This window comes from Hesperophylax consimilis, chromosome 19, assembly GCF_061612785.1.
Source record: "Hesperophylax consimilis isolate HC1 chromosome 19, BYU_Hcon_1.0, whole genome shotgun sequence".
In the NCBI taxonomy this organism is placed as follows: Eukaryota; Metazoa; Arthropoda; class Insecta; order Trichoptera; family Limnephilidae; genus Hesperophylax; species Hesperophylax consimilis.
Window position 1 is genome coordinate 25,431,561 of NC_142854.1, and position 17,939 is coordinate 25,449,499.

General features: G+C 35.3%; 1 protein-coding gene across 1 annotated transcript in view; it reads right to left on the reverse strand.

The window, feature by feature from the left end:
• Positions 1–17,939, reverse strand: part of LOC149415044 (prion-like-(Q/N-rich) domain-bearing protein 25) — a 58,246-nt gene that overhangs the window by 24,187 nt on the left and 16,120 nt on the right. The window contains exon 3 of the mRNA XM_089643063.1: positions 1,807–1,900. Coding sequence (XP_089499189.1) covers positions 1,807–1,894 — 88 coding nt within the window. The 5' untranslated portion in view covers positions 1,895–1,900. The remainder of the gene's footprint in view (positions 1–1,806; positions 1,901–17,939) is intronic.

Consider the following 17,939-nt stretch of genomic DNA (forward strand, 5'->3'; position numbering starts at 1 on the left):
TTTAGGAAGTTATACTTAAAGTCATATGAAAAAAAAACTAACCTATTCTACGTAAGCTATTAAACCTAGTTTTTATTTCATAACTTTTCACGACTCTATATCACTTTTTAAAGGTGTGTTGAATTGTCACGTTGTTGAGTTATCAGGTCACCTTTTGAAATATGCTAAATTTGTAATATTTTATTTTAAAACTTTAAAAAGTTCATATCAAACCACATTTCATGTAAAACGTTCGGTAAATTTAGACAAAAACCAATTAAACTCATCTCTTTAAAAACAAAGCAAGCTAATTTTAACTAATTCTTTTATGTGATTACAGCACAAGAATCCCAACTTCTCCCAACCGTCTGGAGTCAGTGAGACTATGGCATCCCCAATTGGGGTATTTTGTGAGACTAAAGGTAGTGAGGAGGGGAAGGAGATATGGAAGAGGGAGGTTGGAGAGTACTTGGCTATTCAGACCTGGTCACCAAACACGACTAAAGCCATTTAAAGCAACGTATCAATTCTGAACGGTGGTCTTACAGCAGGGCGACACTGACAGTATCTTTCACTCTAGAACATGCCGCAAGTATACTATATTTTATTTTAAATGAATAAATTGTGAAATGACACAAATTCGTCAAATGAAATTTACACGCGCACGCCGGGATTTGAACCCGCAACCTTCGGATTAAACCTTACCCCTTGACCGCGGAGACCGTCAAACTCACGAAACATGCAATTTAAAACCAACGGACTCTTCCAAATACCTAAAACAAATACAATATTTACCTACCCACCTACTGCGTGGCGGGTCGGATCGGGAGAGACTGATTGAGTGAGACCTTTTGACCTCTCCAGCCGGACTCATTAGGAGGGATGGATTCATACGTCTGTCCCTCCTGGACACATTGACCCTAGATACATTTTTCCTTCGCAGAACTTTATGTCCTTCCTTTCCCTACAAATACCCTCCATACAGCATTACCAAAGATAACATAAGCCCTGAGGGATTTTTTTTCCGTTCAAGTTAATTTTTAACGTTAAAGTTCAAGTAAAGTTCGCCAAAGTAAGGTAAAGGTTTTTTAGCGCAGTCTATTGTGGGACTTTTCTGCGTAGCAAATTATTTTAAAAAAAAACACATTTGGTTCAGTTATTTTACATGTTATAGGTATGAAAAAATTCACAGTGTTTCTTTAAATGCTACTTAAAACATTTGCAGGGAGATTTTTTACTAAATAAGTGATGCTTATTTATCCAATATTTTCACTTACGCCTATTAATTATAATTTATTTTTTTACATTTACGCGCTCCCTCTAACATTCGCATTTCCATTTATTATTATCTCCCTCTCTCTTTTTAAAAGCTTACCTCGTTAGGTTAGGTTAGATTAGTTTTTTAATTAGGTTGAGTTCGTGCTATTTATGATTCACATCATAATCATAGTTCAATGAATGAATTAATTAATTAATTAATAAGCAATAATTAGTCCCCTGAAATATCAATACAAATTGAAAATATCTCCCGAGTAAAAATAAATGCTGCCAACGGGAATTGAACCCGCACCTTATGATGTCCGGTCGGGTGCTCTGAACCACTGAGCTATGTCGGCTTATTTCCAAAACGCCAAATGATTCAATATGTACTAGTGCGTCAATCAACAATTACTGCTTATTATATGTTTTCACCTGTAAACAACCAACTTTATTTTTGTAGGAAAGGCTTTGTTAGTGCTAAATTTTCCCACTAGATGGCGTCGAGACATATTATATCTACATTTGTTGGTGAATGGTGAGAAATTAATTAAAATAAATGAAACTTACTTTTGACATCATCTTGAGCGTGTGTTATAAGGAAGCAAGCGAATATGAGCCATATAGCTATGGAGGCTTTCATATAGCAGGATACCATTTTCACCTACAAACAAAGAAAATACATAATTAGAAAAAAAACATTAAATTTAATAAAATTGGAAAGTGAAACAGCTCCCAAACTTTTGGAGCAAGTGTGACTAAGGTGTCTCCAATAGGGGTATGTTGTAAAGTTGAAGGTAGTGTGGAGGGGAATGAGATGAGGCAGAGGAATATGGGGAAGTACCTGGCTATTAGGATCTAGTCACCGTAATTTGTGAAATGACACAAATTAATCCAAAAAAAAATTGTTTGAAATGGCTTTGGCCGTGTTTGGTGAACAGATCTGAATAGGCAGGAACTTTTTCTTTCCTCCATCTGCTTCCCGTCCCCGCTACAATCAGCCTCACAACATAACCCAATTGGGAATGCCAGTATCACTGGCTTCAGACGTTTGAGAGCAGTTGGAACTCTTGTGCGGATGACATTTTAAAAAAAAATCGAGTTTCTGCTCGCCAGATGTTTCCGACGAAATTCTTGGAAACTCCGAAGGCCCTAACAAGTGTTTCGTTAAGCCTAGGGTAATTTATTATCCCGACCGTCGCCTTTTATTGCGGGTACAATGCATCACTAACATAATCACCAGGAACAAGATTACATGGAGATGAATGATGGAATTGCCGAACGTCACAGCGGTGCTGCCAAGGTCCGTTATCTATGTGAGGATACTGTGTCAACTCTTAATTAGCAGCAGACACACACCTGGACGGATGACGAACCTCGTGCTGGAACTGTTGGTGGACGCGGTGAACTCTCTCGCTGCAGCAGCTGGTCCAGTTTCTTCATCATCTAGGATTCTAGCTGCAGAGTCTTCATCCTCTATCTTCGTCGAATGTCACAGCGGTGCTGCCGAGGTCTGGTATCTATGAGAGGATATTGTGTCAGCGCTCTATTAGCAGCAGACACATACCTGGACGGATGACGAACCTCGTGCTGGAACTGTTGGTGGACGCGGTGAACTCTCTCGCTGCAGCAGCTGGTCCAGTTTCTTCACCATCATCTTCATCCTCTATCTTCGTCGAATGTCACAGCGGTACTGCCAAGGTCTGGTATCTATGAGAGGATATTGTGTCAGCGCTCTATTAGCAGCAGACACATACCTGGACGGATGACGAACCTCGTGCTGGAACTGTTGGTGGACGCGGTGAACTCTCTCGCTGCAGCAGCTGGTCCAGTTTCTTCACCATCATCTTCATCCTCTATCTTCGTCGAATGTCACAGCGGTACTGCCAAGGTCTGGTATCTATGAGAGGATATTGTGTCAGCGCTCTATTAGCAGCAGACACATACCTGGACGGATGACGAACCTCGTGCTGGAACTGTTGGTGGACGCGGTGCACTCTCTCGCTGTAGCAGCTGGTCCAGTTTTTTCACCACCTAGGATTCTTGCTGAAGAGTCTTCATCTTCTATCTTCGTGCCACCTGTTCCTGTACTTCATTTTATTTAACTTAATTTTTGAATTATAGATATTTTTTGTAATACCTGCATCAACTGTAAAGCGCCCCTGAGGTGATATCTCACAAAAGCGGAGCTATACAAATTGTCCAATAAATAAATTTACTGCATTTGTTGAGTTAAATATATACATACGATGAAATAGATGTTAATTCGTATAATTATTTTTCTCAACTCAAAGCAATTGCCTCATAAACCTTACATAACAATGCCTCGCGGCAATAGACCTTGAAACTGACGCTAGTTGACTGCTGAGTCAATATGAACTTATTCATAATAAATTTCATGTGCTGTATTGTTTGCTAAGAATGAAACTAAAACGTATCGTTATCAGCACGAATAAGGTGTATATAATAATAGTAAATATTATATAATATAATAGCTGACGTAAACCCGGCTTTGCTCGGGCACAAAGTTTTGAAACAAAAGCGGATGATCTCGCAGAATGTAAGCGCAGGAATATATATTTTTTACGACTTGATTACAAAACATCGACTTTTTTCTACTTTCTATAAATACAAAATGCATGTATTATATATGTAAACCTTCCGGAAGAAATTCTCTAAATGATAGTGAAAATCCTATCAAAATCCGTTGGGTAGTGTAGAAGAATTAAGCGCACGAATAAAAATATTCTCCCATGTATATCAACTTATTTAAAAAAAGATTGAGTACGAAAATAGTGTGTAATATACAGGGTTTTCCAATAAGAGGTGTTATTTTGATATTCAATCGTAAAAGATCAATGATTTCGTTGTTTGTGTGGCACGTAGCGCCGTCTTGTTGAAAGTAAACGTTGTTCAGATCAATACCATCCAATTCCGGCCATAAAAAATCATTGATCATCTCTCGATAGCGCAATCCATTCACCGTAACTGTTGCTCCAGCCTCATTTTCGAAAAAGTAAGGTCTAATGACTCCGCCGGACCATAAACCGCACAAACAGTCACACGTTGAGGATAGAGAGGCTTTTCAAAAATAATTCTTGGGTTTTCCGAGCCCCAGATGCGACAATTTTAGTAGGCGTAGTTTCTACTCGTCAAATGTCAAAAATGACAGCTTCAAAAGTAACATCTATCGAAATAGCGGGGTATTCAAAATAACACCTCTTATTGGAAAACCCTGTATGTATTTATTAAATAACCTTGTATACTTATTTTCCCAAATTTTACGAAATCATATACACCTTACATTGATGGGTAATCTCTAGTATAATAATTTACATGAAAAAATAATAATTGTTTCTGGGATGCTGGGTGGAGGGTCTCTTTAGGAAAAGGAGGGACAGAATGTTCTGTGAAGGAAAAAGGTACGAGGGGTGAGTCAATGTTACCAGGAGTGACGGACGTATGAATCAATCCCTCCCACTGGGGTACAAGGCGATGGGTCGAGAGAGTCCTGCTGGAAAGGGACATCGTATTATCTAGTGATAATACAAAATTGATGACACGCGACTTATTATTTTTTCTGAAACACTTCAAAATGTCAACAGATACTAAATCCATAATCAATCACTGATAAAAATACACACACTAAAAATTTACAAAAAAAATGTTTTTATTTGATCAATAAACAACATATTATGATTATTTTTAGGATATGATGCCGTGTTGGGCTTCTTCCTTACTTAGCCAACTTTTCGGACAGGGTTATAGTGTTCATTATCAAGTAGAAGTGATACCGTTTTGCGCGTGTTAATCCACGTAAGGTCGGTATTTCAATATAATAATTCGTGAAATTAATGTGTATTTCGGCGTTTAGTTTTGATGAAGTCGTCACGTACCGAATACCAAAAACTATTAATTTTAACCGCGTCGTTTCTGTTAATATTAATTAATGTTAACATATGCCATGTTGCGCATTACATATTAGACGTGTAATTATATGGATTACACATCTGCCCTGATGATGGACACTGCAATGCTGTCCGAAACGTTGGCTAAAGGAGGAGGTAGAGCAACACGGCAACATACCCCAAAAACAAATCACTATAATACGTTTGGCCGTGAAAATCTTTAATCATATCGGGTTAACATGTTATTCGACTGAAATGAATCATCCGAAAACTAGTAAAAATAAATTAATATTTTTGTAGATCGTATGAATACATGCGTTTGTCAAAGTGTAAAATCTCCATCTTGCGAACCTTTTTAAGAATTCGGTTTTATCTAATAATGTTTCAAATTAAGTTCTTTACAGCGTGGAGGGAAAACATTTAAGGCGAAGCTTAATGCCAAAACACTATTTTGATTAATCTTTATAACGAATTGGTGTAGGTACATTATGAATACCAAAAAATATGCCTTAGATAAATTGAAGGTTTTCCTATCGCTTCGCTTGAGTAGAATACAAATAAAAATATAAATTACTCAATAAAAAATATAAATGCAAACTACTAAAAATTTTTTTTTTTAACATAAATGTATGAACGCATAAAAGAAACAACTTTAAAAAATACAGTATTATAGCTATGATTATCTGTGACAGTTTCACTTGATTAACTTTTTTGCTTTCTTATAAAATTATTTACAAAATAAATAAAAACCAGATTTTTGCTTGAAATCGAACGTTTCTAGACTCCGTTTGTCAAGCGATTTTAATGCCTATTACCTACGATATAAGGAATACCAAGAATATGCACATTTTTGGCTTGTAGCTTCCTCTTAAGTACTTTGTGTTACAAAATACAACAAAACATGCGTTTTTGCGATGTATTTTTAGAATAAATCAAAACATGGGCGGAGTTATGTGCCAATTTTAACCTTATCGCCACCAACGTAGGTTTAATTAGATAACATTCTATATTTTATGTGAGCGTTCTGTTGAACTAGAATTTGTAAAAATATAACATTAGTACTTACTTTGGGAACAACGGAAGAATTGTTTTAACTTTGGTATAACTTTGCAAAACAGGTTCAATCAGAAAGCAGCACAGATAATAATGACCGAAAAAAATATCAAGTTGATAACAGAGTATAATCTTATCTGAGGCCTACAGGAAGGCGTTTCAATTCACAAAAGTTGATAATAATAAAAAAAAATTAAAATGTATTTCAAAAAGTGACTTTTTTGTGAAAAATCACGTATTTAGATGAGAAATGAAGCGAAAAAATGAGTCCCACTTTTTTACCTCCAACTCTCCCAAGTTTCTAATTAAAATTACCTAATCCGGTCTACGCGCACTGCTTAATAGTGGAACACGTTACGAAGAGATATTAGTACGCAGTAGCGTCTCTGATTTTATAACTCTAAGCCTCAAATAACGCTATACGAATAAATGTACAGTGAACAAACGAAGAAAGGAGTGATATGAAGCAAATGTGAATGACAGATGAAGTCGGGAACGCCCGAGACATGGCACGATCAAGTGAACCAGATACTTGAGTCGGGTTATGTCAAAAGTCAGAATAACAGAAGAGTATGTGCGAGACGATGCACGAATGTGAATGAGGCAAGAAGTGTGTCCATCCTCTCTGCCTACTCCTGCGGGGAAACGGCGTGATGGTTAGTTAGTTAGTCAGTTATCTTAAGACGATGCACTACGTCGTGTAATATTTTGAATCGAACCCTATCAATAACACACCTTACGTAGATGGCGATAAGGCTTAAATTCCCGCTTCATACCATCCACCTGTTTTGATTTATGCAAGAAAAAAACATGGCCAAAAAGTGACTTTTATTTTATTTTGTGGATGTTCAGGCATAAATATTTAAATGTTTTTCGATCATTTTATAAATAACTTAATTTGCCACATTATACAATAAAAGCATAACCGAAAATGGGTTCGTAAATAAGAGATTTTGAACATTAAAACAGTTTTCATAGGCCTATACATTATTTTTTTCTGGGCTTATAAAAAGACTTATCTAAAAAATACTCGATTATTTCAAAGGCCAAGATGTATTCTACTCGCGGTATTTAATTAAAGCATCTGAAACATTTCTAGGCGACCAAATTTTCAAACCAAAAACACATGATTTTAAATGACTACGTAGTGCATCGCCTTAATAGAGAATTTTCACAAACAATGAATACAGTTAAAAGATTAATTAATTAATTAATTTTGATCATTGTGCTAAAACCGTGTTATTTTTTTGCCAAAAATCATTGCCACCAAAAGTTGAGAGAATGCATTGTCATCGACAACGAGTATATCTTACGAGTGTCAGCTCGATCGGATGTCAGGAAGTAGGTTAATTTCCGCTTCCAATATTTGCATTCATTCATTACCAAAAACCAAATTGAAATTCAAATAGATTTATTTAAAAATACCTTACACTCTCATTCCCCTTCGAAAGATAAAACAAATACTTTATGCTATCTCATATTATATTTTTACCCTATTTAGTCACTATATAGTTATCCGATAATGAAAAAGGTGTAGCGTGTGAGTACATCTTTATCTTATATAGATAGAAAGAGAAGTCAGTTTATCAGTTATAAATGTTAAAAAGGGACAACGATAGGTTTTGTGGAATGTTTTAAGATATTATTTTTTATAAGAATTTACTAATATAATATTATTATTTCGAAAATAATTCATTTGTTTAGGGTTGACACATTTTTATAACACACATTTTAAAAAAATCATTTTTATAACACACATTTTAATAACGCATATTTTAAAAACACACATTTTTAAAACACATATTTTAATAACACACATATTTTAAAACACACATTTTAATAACACATATTTTAAAAACACACATTTTTAAAACACATATTTTCAAAACACACGTTTTAATAACACACATTTTTAAATAACACATTTTTAATACACACATTTTAAAACACACATTTTAAAACAAACATTTTTAAAACCCATATTTTTAAATCTCACATTTTTAAAACCCACATTTATAAAATGCACCTTTTTGATACACGCCTTTTTGATACACACATTTTTATAACCCACATTTATAAAACACACATTTTTAAAAGACACATTTTTCAAACTATTTTTTCTTTAGTAAGATTTTTATATATTTTTCTTCCAATGAAATTCAGAATCTAAACATTTTGCTCACTATGTTTGCTGATCAGATCTATACAGCCAGGTTCATTCCAACTTTCCTCTTTACATTTTCCTTCCCTTCCCAACCTCACAATTGCCATAGTCCCCATTTGCTTCAGACAGTTGGGACTCTTGTGCGTTATTCGCATAAATAATCATGATTTCCATGTTGTAGGAGCGAGGAAACGCAACTCAACTCAAGTCACGAACGCGTCGTAGAACTGACGCGTTTTTAAAAGTCGACTATTTTCAAATGTTTGACACGCGTTTAACACTAGATCTTCGGAGCATCTTCAAATTAAAGTTTTGAAGCAAAAAATTGAACACCACCTCGAGATGGTTCGTGCCTGGGGTAAAGCCAACGTCTCAAAAACCCAAGCGTGTCTGATTTCGGCAAAGAGGGAGATCAATGACTGTCTGGTGCAATTTGATGGGAGCACTCTCCCCAATAAAGACTCCATTGAAATGCTTGGAGTTACTATATCAGACCAGCTCAAGTATCAGGGATCCATAGAAGCCCGAGTAAATCAGGCCTCCAAAAAGTTGGGCGTCTTGTACAGGGCTAGGAGATTCTTCAACAGTGACCAGCTGCTGACACTGTACAAGTCTCAAGTCCGCCCAACTATTGAATTTGGGAGCCACCTTTGGGCTGGTGCCCCAAAATACTTGATAAACCTGCTTGAATCTGTGCAAAGGAGAGCGATCCGTCTGATTGACAATCCGTTGTTAACAGACCGATTGCCTTCTCTAATGCATAGACGCAATGTAGGCATGCTGTGTCTGTTCTACAGGTATTTCAATGGAGCCTGCTCCAAGGAGCTAGCAGCATTGATTCCTGATGCACCGGTGCACGTGCGCGAAACTCGACGGACACAAACTGAACACCCGTTCACGGTTGACGTTGGCTTCATGAGAACGGGCCGTTTTTACGACTCGTTTTTGTGTAAGTCGGCTCGTATGTGGAACGAGCTACCGGCATCTGTTTTTCCTCCCTCCTATAATCCTAGCCTCTTCAAGGCCCGCATTAACAAATCCCTTCCTACAGCCCCTACCTTATTCCGCCTCACAACGCCGCCCAACCGGGTGGTGAGATAGTTCCCCTGTCTGTACACTGCACAGGCAGGGATACTCTTGTGAGGTGTCACATAAAAAAATAAAAATAAAATATTTAAAGATCCATTGTTTGCCAATTACTGTAATTTTTTTTATGTTTCTAAAAATATTGGCACACACGACGATGTGAGTAACTTAAGAGGAAGCTGCAAGCCAAAAATGTGTACATTCTTGGTGTACCTTATATTGTAGGTAATAGGCATTCAAATCGCTTGACAAACGGAGTCTAGAAACGTTCGATTTTAAGCACAAAACTGATTTTTATTTATTTTGTAAATCATTTTATACGAAAGAAAAAAAATTAATCAAGTGAAACTTTCACAGATAATCTTAGCTATAATACTGTATTTATCAAAAGTTGTTTCCTTTATGCGTTCATACATTTCTATTGAAAAAATATTATATATATTTTTGATTGAGTAATTTATTTTTTTATTTGTATTCTACTCAAGCGAAATGATAGGAAAACCTTCAATTTATCTAATGCATATTTTTGGTAGTCATAATGTACACCAATTAGTTATAAAGATTAATCAAAATAGTGATTTAGCATTAAGGTTTCCCTTTAAGGCGAAATAGGTAGACTTGACCTGAAATTTGGCATTTTTGAGGCCACTTTTAGACGTATGGACACTTTTCTAGAGAAAAACACAAATTGATTTCGAAAGATCGTTATTTTATCTAGTAAAGTAAGATGTTAAATTTTGAAAACTAATATTATTTTCATACCATAATAAAGTGTTACCGTTGGACGATGCGCAGATTTGTTGCATTTTCAAATGCGAAGTTGTATTATACAACAAATATTTCAAATCGTATAATAATACAGTATAAACAATCAATAAATTATCTATCATATGTATGTATAAGAATTTTGTTTTTATTTCAAATAAAATTACTAATAAATAAATCCGAGGACGCGTTTTGTGACGAAAATCCCTCAATTTGACTATTTATTTATGACCTTACAAATTGGTAAAGTTGAGATTTTTTTACAAAAATAATTTACTATGATATTATTGAAACATTAAAAATAATTTATGACCAAGAAATATATTCTTAAAGTACATAATAGTAATTAATTTCGATTCGCGTTTGTTGTTTGTTCGTTTTTTGTGATTACCCCGGCTCAAGCCGAAATTTTATCATTCCCCGCTGCGACAGAGCGGCGAGCAGACGTCTATTCCACGCCAGTCTACTTGATAACATTTTAAAGAAATTCCTCGCTTAAAAATGAGGATGAAAATACTATCGGACAAAAGTTTTATAAGAAAACAAAAATTTCGTCATCAAAACGTACATGGGAGAAATATTTGCAGAAAAAAACGAGTTAATCATATTTAATTATCCTTGTACATTGTACGTACTCTATATGCTACAGGGTCGTTCAAACGAATCAGTCAGAATACGCATATATTTTTTATAACATTTAGCCATAATTTTGTGTTGTTTAATTTTCAGGGAAAATAATCAACTACCAACAAATTATTGTGATTCTGAAGCAAATATTGTCTCTAAAATTCCGTCGGTATGTGTAATTTACATTAATATTATTATTATTTTATTATGTAAATAGGTAATACCTACAATATATTGTGAATCATGGATATTATGGTGACCGAAACCGTCAATATCGGGGTATTTATAAACTAGCAATTATTCCCGGCGTTATGCGAGTTACACGCACAAAACCATACCCTTGTATACATGGTGTCGGGAAACGCGTAGTATATTACTGTGACCGATTCAACTCTAATTACGGTAATTATAAACAAGCATTTACTACCCGGTGTTGCGCGATTTACGCGCATGCAACATTACCACGTGTACACGGTGTCGGGAAACTCGTGGTGAAATTACGGTGACTGAAACCGTGAATATCGCGGTAATTATAAAATATCAATAATTCCCGGCATTACGCGAGTTACACGCACAAAACCATACCCTTGTATACATAGTGTCGGGAAATGCATGGTATATTACGGTGACCGATTCAACTGTAATTACCGCGATTTACTACACACGCAACACGTAGCAACAGTACCTTGTACACACGGTGTCGGGTAACTCGTGGTAAAATGTTTCCAGTCATGGATTCAACCAAAGATATTAGAAGAACGATTCAACGTTGGGATAAGTATATCTCTAGTCAAGCACAGTACTTCGAAGGAGATTAATTCCATTTCCATGTAAACTTATTTGTAATAAAATTCTGTTCTCTTATTGTTGTTTGTAATAAAATTCTCACCATATTTTTTGATGAGATCTCGTTTTGATCATACGATCGGCATCTGTGCTCACCAGATAAGAAACTGTAAAGATAACTAGATAACTCTGGAAAGCTGGAAAGGATGGCCATTCGCCTTCCAACGCACAAAGAACTCTCCAAATATTTATCTTTGTTTATTTATTTAATGAATCCAATGTCGTCTTCTCTTTTTAACTTACTTGCTTTTATTTTTACTAAAATATAAATTTAGAATCAATAATCTGTGTAGGTCGTCATCAAAATGAATTTGATTCTGAATTTACATGTGTTGCGCACGTGTTGGAGACAAATGTGCAAGTTGCGCGTGGGAACATTGGATCGCTTACATTGCGTGTTTATGGACGAGCTTATTGCCTGATTGTTTACTTATGTTGTTGTTTACTTATTTCATAGATTAGTGGAGCTGTATCAGTTGATGAACATTACCTGCCTGAATCTGACACAAGACAGCAACAAGAAAAGCAAAATGAAGAAGAAAAAAACCAAACCTTTCAATGAGTGGACATCGAATCGTTGATATGGCCTTTTTCTTTGAACAGCTCAAAAATATAGCCACTCATGGTCAGATATTCGGATGCTCAATTTTAAATTTGTGTTTTATTGCAGAAACGCGACATTTTAGTATATGCGTATATGATTCCCGTCAAAATAACGGTTTTGATTCGTGATGTGCGATTCAAATCATGTTTTTGTTAAAAATTTCTATTCTATTGTCCAATTCCCTATTAAGTTGGTATAATTCAACATTTTAATATTTTTAGTGTTACTTTTTGTCAGTTTCATAATGTCATATTGTGAATTGAGCTTCTTGTTTTAGGAGAAAAAAAACGAGGTTATTTTGACATAATTACTTTAAGTATTAGAAATAAAACTTACAGGTAATACCTATCGTACAAACGGATAAATATGTAAAACGAGAGAATTTTTACAATCAAACTTAATGTTAATCACTTTTGTAAAACCTATGTAAAATAATTTTTTTTTAAAAACAAGTGAATAAAAATATTTGAAAAATTAAAAAAAAATGTTTATTCAAATACCTACCTATTTTGTACCTACTATGTCAACGCACTGCATTTGTATTTATTTATGTTTACGCACTCCGACGTATAATTTACAAATATGTATGTAACTACTTATTAGGAAGAAAGCTACAACCGAAAATTCAAACACAATAATTGTTATTTCATCGGAACCATGCTGTAGGTTTCGACCGCCGCGCGGAGTGTACGGCTGGCAGTGGAATGAATATGGTATTTCTGTCTCGTTCTAAAAAAACGTCCGATCGCAAGACCGTCTTTAGACCAAATTCGAATTCTCGGCCGCTGGTTAATACGCCTTAAGATATACTTAAAAATAAAATTAAAATCGGATATGTTTAGCCGAGACACTATCTAGGTTACAAACCAATTTCATTAGAAACTCTGTTTTCATTTTAAAAGGTAGATGCCAAAAATATGAGAAAAAGTAGTTTGCAATATGATAAAATAGGTCACAATGGTCAAGTGATTTAAGACGCCTATCCCGGTAAGACCTAGTGTCTTTTTTATTTTTCTGTGTCTGGTTCTGGTTCATGTTTCGTTTAGTATATCTTCTTATTCGATGATATATTAAAATGATGGGTATATCCATAGACATATGAATTATTCTGGAATAAACAATTATTTATTTATTTATTTATTTATTTATTAGTAGACCTGCCCTAAGTGATTAAAAGCGTATTATCCCCACTCCCCATACCGGTTCCATTGGAGCCGGCTGTGCTCGCGTATGGCCTCAAGTGAAATTTGAAAACGTGACGTCATCATTCTTGTGCGAACTATGGTCGAGGCATCATCGGTTCATTTTACGAAATAACACGGCAAAATGTTGACTTGTGCTATGAAAACTTGTAAAAATAGATGTGAAAAAGAGAATAAACCCAATTGTCGTATTACATTCCATATATAAGCATTATTTTACTTTATTTTAAGCATATTCACATCGTATAATATGAATCAGTTGTTACTATCACATCGAGAAACGTCTGGACGCGAAACACAAAGCTGGTTGGTTGCTGGGAAGTAAATTATGAACATTTATAAAAGTGTCTTAACTAAATACTTAAACGAAATATTCGACTCTGAAAATAGAACCGAATTTTTTTGCCGAATTTGGACTTCGCAAATTTGTTCATAACGTGGCGAGTAATTTGCGCTCCCATGTAAAAATGTCTATTCATTCAAAAGCAGATTTTACTTTTAAGAAGTAAATGGTGATATTATAATGCGAGATGCCTATTTACTGTCAGATTGATTTATTGACGAATCACAGTCAGCTTCACTCCCTTCGTTCTTCAACAGTTGATTTTACCCCTCGCCATTATCTTCTCGTCTATTAATTCCTATGTCTGTGGGTATATCCTTCGAATAATATTTAATAATGTATAAATTTCAAAAATTTTAAAACGTTTATTTAATTTCACTAGAAGTAGGGGAAATTTGAGCTTAATTAATAGAAACACACTTCTAGTATTACCACTTCCTCGAAGGTTCGAGAAGACATTATTGTTCCAAAGTTTGAGATTGACTTCGTAGAATCAATATTAGTATAAAATGAAATATCGATATTTGAAAATTATTAGTCGTACCTAATAGTGGGTAAATTCCCGGGAATTTATTTCTGGGGATTATTCTCGAAACGGGGAAAATTTTAATATAAAATGGAAAATCCTTATGAAGTTGTGTCCTTCAAAGATATCATGTTTTTTTTACAAATGTATCATATTAATTAAAGAATGCTGAGAACAGAACTTTTAGAGGAAAATACTGAGGATTATTTGGGAGGAAGGTTTAGGTACCGCCTCCCCGGGAACCATTTATCTGATAATCATTATTATTATTTTATTTTTATGTTGACAAATAAATTTTCTATAGTTATTCTATATTTAAAAGTGCCATTTTCGATTTAAAACGACATGTTCGTTTTTATTCGTAAATTCGGCGGCGTTGATGACAGCCTTCTTACCAGACATGACGTTGTGGCCAGTTGGAATCGTTTCGAAATGTGCAGTTTTTTGCAGTAAGGGAGTCACGCCGATTTATTTATGAGACCTTCTTCCGAAGCTGTTCCGAAATGCGAAAAATTGACTCTACGGGTGATGGCTGTTAACCGAACAAATTAGCTTGAGTAGTTAAAAACTACTTAATTCAGAGTAACTTTCTTAATAAATAATTTTTAAGGCGATGCCATACGTAGTAATGCAAAATCATGTGTTATTGGTTTGATAATTTGGTCGCCTAGAAATGTTTCAGATGCTTTAATTAAATACTGCGAGTAGAATAAATCTTGGCCTTTGAAATAATCGAGTATTTTTTAAATAAGTCTTTTTATAAGCCCAGAAAAAATAAAGTAAAGGCCAATGAAAACTGCTTTAAAGTTCAAAATCTCCTACTTACGAACCCATTTTCGGTTGTGATTTTATTGTATAATGTGGCAAATTAAGTTATTTATAAAATGATCGAAAAAAAATTAAATATTTATGTCTGAACATCCACAAAATAAAATAAAAGGCACTTTTTGGCCATGTTTTTTTCTTGCATAAATCAAAACAGGCGGATGGTGTTGAGCGGGAATTTAAACCTTATCGCCATCTACGTAAGGGTTGTTATTGATAGCGGCTCAATTTAAAATATTACAAGACGTAGTGCATCGCCTTGCTAGAGGAATATTCCCGGATGAACATCACTAGTTGTAACTATTACCAGAAGATATTGTTTCACATTTCTAGGAAGGTACACATCGTTGAATCAATATTTATGTGGGTGATGGGTAGTTATATTGTAACAGCGTGGGTAAAATCTCGCCTACGCTAACAACTAGTCAAACGTAAATTATTACTGGAATATTCAACCCATCGATAGTTAGTTATGCAAGAAACCAAAGGTTAAAATAACTTTACCATCTGGTCCGATCTCTGCGGACCTCCCATAGGGTTGAGAGTTCAAACCACAGACATAGGAATTAATAGACGAGAAGATAATGGCGAGGGGTAAAATCAACTGTTGAAGAACGAAGGGAGTGAAGCTGACTGTGATTCGTCAATAAATCAATCTGACAGTAAATAGGCATCTCGCATTATAATATCACCATTTACTTCTTAAAAGTAAAATCTGCTTTTGAATGAATAGACATTTTTACATGGGAGCGCAAATTACTCGCCACGTTATGAACAAATTTGCGAAGTCCAAATTCGGCAAAAAATTTCGGTTCTATTTTCAGAGTCGAATATTTCGTTTAAGTATTTAGTTAAGACACTTTTATAAATGTTCATAATTTACTTCCCAGCAACCAACCAGCTTTGTGTTTCGCGTCCAGACGTTTCTCGATGTGATAGTATATGTTTCTACAACTGATCCATATTATACGATGTGAATATGCTTAAAATAAAGTAAAATAATGCTTATATATGGAATGGAATACGACAATTGGGTTTATTCTCTTTTTCACATCTATTTTTACAAGTTTTCATAGCACAAGTCAACATTTTGCCGTGTTATTTCGTAAAATGAACCGATGATGCCTCGACCATAGTTCGCACAAGAATGATGACGTCACGTTTTCAAATTTCACTTGAGGCCATATAGTCCAGTCAGTGGGGGATAAAAAAGGGCTCCACCTTGCAAAAGGTTAGGTAGTAGCGATTTTCACATATGTTGTTAAGATTGGGACTCTAAAGAAAAAAAAAAGTTTTCGACCTTGGGGGGGTCGAGCTCGATCCGCCATCTTGGATTGAAGGTGCCAAAATTTGGTTTTTTCAAAATAATTATGAAGTGGTTGATTTTACAACCAAATAGTTGAAAACAAACTTAAAGACAACTAAATTACCTACATTTTTGTGGAAAGTTTTTTTTGTAAGTCTAATAGGTAACGAGTTACAGCGGTTGAAAGAAGAAAATTTTGACAAAAAATTGTAAAACTCCAGTTTTCTTGATAAATTTTGTACGAACATATTACACAATATCATTTTAACGTATTTCTACGTTACAATATACCTATATAGCATCATTCGTGTGCTCGATGACGTTGATTTGTTATAGTGGGATCCTAGTCTACAGCTGACTTGGCAACACTGATTGAGTCCTGGTTACAGGACGTTGCCTGGATGCTCATGTCTGCAGATGTTCTTTTCGATGAAACAATGCCAGTTGAAGTTTCACAAGAACGATTTTTAGCCAATGAAAATAACAAAGTCCGTCTGATTTCGATGCTTACAAAGCAATTTATACAGGATGATTTTACAGTTAAGCAGGCTGAAGAAGATGCTGATGAGTTGATTGTCAATACTGCGATTTCCTTGTGTTCATCATATGACGCTGTTTTCATTATTGGCGAAGACGTTGATCTCCTAGTTCTGCTGACAGCATTAGCACCACCCAAAAGTAGTATATATCTTCGCAAACCTGGGAGAGGCAAAACTTTTGAAAGACTGTATTCCGCGAATAGTGTGAAATACAAAGAGGCGGCTGAGAATATTCTGTTTCTTCATGCCTTTAGCGACTGCGATACAACATCGTCCTTCTTCAACCAAGGAAAAACAAAAATTTTTTCGCTTGTGCAAAACGACACAAGACTCAATGCCATGATAGGAATCTTCAAACAACATGATCCAGAAGACAGCAGTTGCAGGAACACACTTTCTTGTTGCTTTGTACGGGGGTGACATGGATAAGGAAACCTTGGAAGAAGTCCGCTACAAACGTTTCGCAAAGTCGACAACAAAAAGCAAATTCAATCTTGCCTCTTTGCCACCAACGAAAGACGCTGCACGGTACCATGCATTTAGAACGTACCATCAAGTCCAAAAATGGTATGGAATCCAAAAAAATCCAGAAACTGGGGCTGGAAACGTGACACCAACGGGCTCGTTCCAGTAAGAATGACAAAGAAACCAGCACCCGAGACTTTATTAAAATTTATTTCATGCAATTGTAAAAAAGGATGCGGCGTTGTATGTAGCTGCAGGAAAGCTGGATTGAAGTGTTCTATTGTATGTGGGTGCTGTAATGGTCAAATATGCCGAAATTCGCCAGAGGTTCACATCGATGTCGAGGACGAAGAAGAAGAGATTTTGTCAATGGAAGCCCAGAATCACAGGCAATGATTTAGATGATGACATTGATGACGAAGACTGTTATTAAGTAACATAATT